The sequence below is a fragment of the Populus trichocarpa genome, chromosome 16, assembly GCF_000002775.5.
Source record: "Populus trichocarpa isolate Nisqually-1 chromosome 16, P.trichocarpa_v4.1, whole genome shotgun sequence".
NCBI lineage: Eukaryota > Viridiplantae > Streptophyta > Magnoliopsida > Malpighiales > Salicaceae > Populus > Populus trichocarpa.
In genome coordinates this window covers 7,921,203-7,926,109 of record NC_037300.2, presented here as the reverse complement: position 1 = coordinate 7,926,109, position 4,907 = coordinate 7,921,203, and the positions used below count along the sequence as shown (strand labels likewise).

Sequence of the window (4,907 nt, the reverse complement as noted above, 5' to 3'; positions counted from 1 at the left end):
CAAATTAGGTTGAATTTCCTTATTAAAACATGTTTGGTTTTGTGTTTCAAAAATACTTTTAAAAAAATTAATTTTTTTTATTTTTTCTTTACTTCAAATTAATTTTTTTTATGTTTTTGTATTATTTTAATATGATGATATAAAAAATAAATTTTAAAAAATAAAAAAATATTATCTCAATATATATATATATTAAAAAATAGTACTGTGGACATAGGCTCATTACACTATGGACCACATTGTAGACATAGAGTGTTTACATTATAGACGACACTGCAGCACCTGAGAGGCGTTGTCTTTTCTGTTTATTAGTCAAAAAGTGTTGTTGGGTTTGATTTGACCGCCAGACCCAACGCTATTGGGTCTAGCTCATAGCGAGATCCACCAATCTTGGGTCTAGCTGAAAGCCAAATATTTTCAATTTTAATTTCTTGTCTCTTTAGATGTTTTCTTTCTTTTCTCTTATTTAATTTGTTTTCATACAGTAGAGAGGAAATGAATTGACGAGACTATTTTTATATTGTACAAAAGTTGGGTGATGATATCTTTTTTTCAGGTTGGGTTGAATTTTCTTATTAAAACATGTTTATTTTTGCCTTTTAAAAATGCTTTAAAAACAATTTGTTTTTATTTTTATTTTTTCCTTTAATTCAAATTGATATTTTTTTGATGATTTTGTATTATTTTGATGTGATACTGATGACATAAAAAACCATTTAAAAAAATAAAAAAATATTATCTCAATATATATTTTTTAAAAATATTTTTAAAAATAATCATTATATAATAATATAATAGTTAGCATATTGGCCTGCGCTCCGCAACGGGTCAATAACAATTTTTTTAAAATGTATAAATGCATGAGTTGAGTTAAAAGCACGAAATATATTTGCAATATCACTATTTTCAAATAAAATATTTTTTATAATAGCACTATGAATAGCGTATAATAGAGCAACGCCCAATATACCAGTAACTAATTTCTTTCCCTTTAATTTTTTTTTCTTTTGAGAGATTTTCAATTTTATTTTTTTCCTCTTTAATTTTTTTATATTTTATCTTATTGAATTTTTTTTCATACTATAAAGAGGAAATAAATTGATGTGACTTTTTTATATTGTATAAAAATTGAGTGATGATAATTTGTTTTTAATTTCAGGTTGAGTTGGATTTTCTTATTAAAGCATGTTTGTTTTTTTAGTTTCAAAAATATTTTAAAAAAAATTTGAATTTTTTTATTTTATTTCAAATTAATATTTTTTTTTATTATTTTAATGTGATGACAGATCCAAGGAGTCAGATTAAATGCTGTTGGGTCTGGCTCTGCAACCAGACTCAAGTAATAGAATTTACCTTAACCGTCAAATCTAAAACTATTTGATTTGATTGGCCACAAATAAAAAACACTTAAAATCATGTTTTATTTTTTTATATTTAAAATAAAAATTATTACTGATCCGGTATAAAAACAAAAGCTATATATAAAATTATCCTAGCATATACAAAATGCCTGTTTATTAAAATTAAAGAAACAGCCCAGGTCATTACTAGAAATTCCACAACAAGGTAATTTGAAATTCTTAACATTAAGTAAAAACAAATCAGGTAAATAGCAAATACAATTAATGAGGTATTAAAATGAAATTACAATTTCCTCCTTTGATATAAACTGCTTTTTGCGTGTTTTTAAATAATTATATTATTTATTTTAAATTATTTTTATATCATTTTAATCTATAAATATTAAAAAAAAATTAAAAAAAATTTTAAAAACATATTTTAAATAGAAAACAAAATTAACAACAACTACGGAACCTTACCGCATACGTCTACTTTTCTGACACAGTAACAGCCACCGATTCCCTCTGACATAACTGCCCACACCATCATCTCTCTGATATAGAAAATTGACGAGGTCATTCCAGTCATTTTAGCAGACCAGTCATGGTCAAGTCAAAATCAGATGAATTGTCACGACTGCATTCTTTTATAGACAACTATTAGTCCATCAGGGCGGCACGAACCACAGAACTCACAGCCCACACACCTCTCTCTCCTTCTCCCCCGGCTGACCTCATTCTCTAAAAGTTCCCATAAAAATCATCATCACGCCATCCATAAAAACACATAACCCGTTCTATTGTTTCGCAACCATTCACTAATCTACCCACCGTTTCTTCTCTTTATATATTTCGCATCTTCAAAAACAATTCCAAGAATCCACAACGAGTAGGCAGTAACCAAAAAAAGACTAATGGATGCTGAGGTTCGTTAACATTAATAGCTCACTCACTTTCCGTTCTTTAATTATAATTCACTCTTGGCTTAATTTGACTTCATTTCAAGCAGAAAGAAGGTGCCAAGGTTGAAGGCGAGAAGAAGCCCGCTGCTGATGCAGGTGTAAAGAAAGATGATGGCATGTTTATTTCCGTTTACAAGATGGACATTCATTGTGAAGGCTGTGCCAAGAAAATTAGACACGCTGTTAAACATTTCGACGGTAATATTTGTTTATAACAATTAATTAATTTATTTGGGTTTGATAATTAGATATCAAGGCATTGGAGGTTGCTCACACGACTGTTTTTGTGGGTTTTTTCAGGTGTGGAAAGTGTGAAGACAGATTGTGCAGGCAACAAGCTGACGGTGACGGGGAAAGTTGACCCTGCTAAAATCAAAGCCAGGGTTGAAGAGAGAACTAAGAAGAGAGTTGAGATTGTCTCTCCCCAGCCAAAGAAAGATGGTGGTGCCGCTGCTGGCGGTGGCGATAAAAAGGCCGATGAGAAATCCGAAAAGAAACCGGAGAAACAAAAGGAAGCGGAAAAACCACCTCAAGAGGTAAATAAATAAATTACTAAAATTCAATCGTTAATCTCGAGGTGTTCCCCGTATTGAATCCGCAACTATCATAATTAGACGTCGATTATTATTTTTATTTAACTAGTTTTTTGATAAATTGTGGTGGTGGTTGCAGAGTACCGTCGTTTTGAAAATAAGATTACACTGTGAAGGCTGCATTTCAAAAATAGAGAAAATCATCTCCAAAATCAAAGGTAATTGACTCTTTTTTAAAATTTAATTATTCAAAGTAGGTGGCAAACTAGTAAAATCAGATGGATGACGTGGCTAATTAAAAACAGGTGTGGGTGGCGTTACTGTGGACGCGGCCAAGGATCTGGTAACGGTGAAGGGAACCATGGACGTAAAGGACTTGGCACCTTACCTAAACGAGAAGCTAAAGAGAGGCGTGGAAGTGGTATCTCCAAAAAAGGAGGAGGAGAAGAAAGACAAGGCTGGTGGTGGAGATGGCGGAGAGAAGAAAGATAAGGAGAAAGGAGGAGAAGCGAAAGATAAGGAGAAAGAAGGGGATGGAGGGAAGAAGGAGGAAACATCTGGTGGTGGTGCTAAGGTGGAGGTGAGCAAGATGGAGTACTTTGGATATCCGGCATCATCATCTACATTCTGGTTTGATGGAGTGGACGGTCAAAATCAAGTGGTGGAGAGTTACAAAAATCATTCCGATCATCCTTATAACTATAATCAGCAAGGTTATTCTGCGATGAATCAACAGGGGTACGTGGTGGACCATAATTATCCTCATCCTACAGCTCAGATGTTCAGTGATGAGAATCCTAATGCTTGTTCTATCATGTGATGATGAAGATTGGTTGATCGGACGTTGGTGGAGAATTGATGGATACATATATATGGCATGAGAGAGGAACGAAAATGTGCATGAGCTTTTTTAGGAAGGGAAGAGTAAACACCAAGATTACGAATAGAGGCATAGCAGGGTTAATTTTGGGAATGCATATATGGCTTAGGGTAGGAGAATTAGCAAGAGATGCACTGTTGACCGGCTAGATGGCCGACTGGCCCGTAAAGCCTGTTCAGTTGTTGGTGCTGCTTCTTTTTATTTGTTATTTTCTTTGTTTATCTGCTCAGTCAATATGATGAAGGTAATCAATAAAAAAAAAATTAATCATTTTTTTTTAATTCTTAAATATTTATTTAAGGGATCTTCTTTGTATGCTGTATAGAGAAAGAATATATTTGCAAATCAAATCTGAAAAGAAATTGTAAAATACAAACAAAAAATGAGAAAAACATAATCTATATAATAGAAATTACTCTTACTCGGGTTTGAGAGATGGTATCTTGGATTGGACATAAACATTTGTTGTTGTGTTTATTATTTTGCAAAAAGAAAATAAAAATATCAACTCCCAAACATTATCCAGAATATGTGGAGGAGAGGAGAACAGATGGTAGTTAAACTAAGAATTAGGAATTAATTAATTCGGAATTTAGATGTGGTGATTAAATTAAAACAAGGGGGGTAATTAATTAATTGAGACGTGTTCTTTTTTCTCTCTTATATAACCGAGGAATCATTCTTAGACTAATTGGAAGAGAGAGATTCAATAAGATATAGGTGAATGTGGTTTAAAATACAAGGCCGTATTATGCAAAATGTATTTCTGAATTTGTTTGAATTTTACTTAATTTGGATATTTATTGTCTTATTTGATTTAGTTTTTGTTCTGTGGCATAATTTTAAAGGAGGGTGTGTTGGAGGGTCGACCTCTCGTCCTCGTCACTCCTACAAAAGACAACAATAATGCAGCTCCTTGGTACAGATTTTTCCTGGATAGATTTGCTGTTACAGACAACATCCACCTTCGTTTTGTTGTGTGTTAGTAGGAACAAAAATCTGAAGGAGTGCAGTGCTTAGCTGTTGTAGTATCTTGCAGTCAGTGAGATTGGGACTCTCCTGTTCAAGGAAGAGGTGGTACTGAAGTGTCAATTTTATATCAAGGTCAGACAGCAATTGGCAGTGGTCCAGAAAAGTGGCAACTTGGGCTGCTGCCGAGTTTAGATATCTATTTATTCCGTGTTTAGGAGCA

The 4,907-nt window shown here is 32.8% G+C and overlaps 1 protein-coding gene across 1 annotated transcript; it reads left to right on the top strand.

Annotated features, from left to right (window-relative positions):
* Positions 1-2,011: 2,011 nt before the first annotated feature.
* Positions 2,012-3,996, top strand: LOC7467639 (heavy metal-associated isoprenylated plant protein 5). Its single transcript, XM_002323447.4, has 5 exons — positions 2,012-2,266; positions 2,350-2,500; positions 2,603-2,838; positions 2,975-3,053; positions 3,141-3,996. The coding sequence occupies exons 1-5, from the start codon at positions 2,255-2,257 to the stop codon at positions 3,653-3,655; spliced, it is 993 nt and encodes a 330-aa protein (XP_002323483.1). The 5' UTR covers positions 2,012-2,254; the 3' UTR covers positions 3,656-3,996.
* The last annotated feature ends 911 nt before the right edge of the window (positions 3,997-4,907 follow it).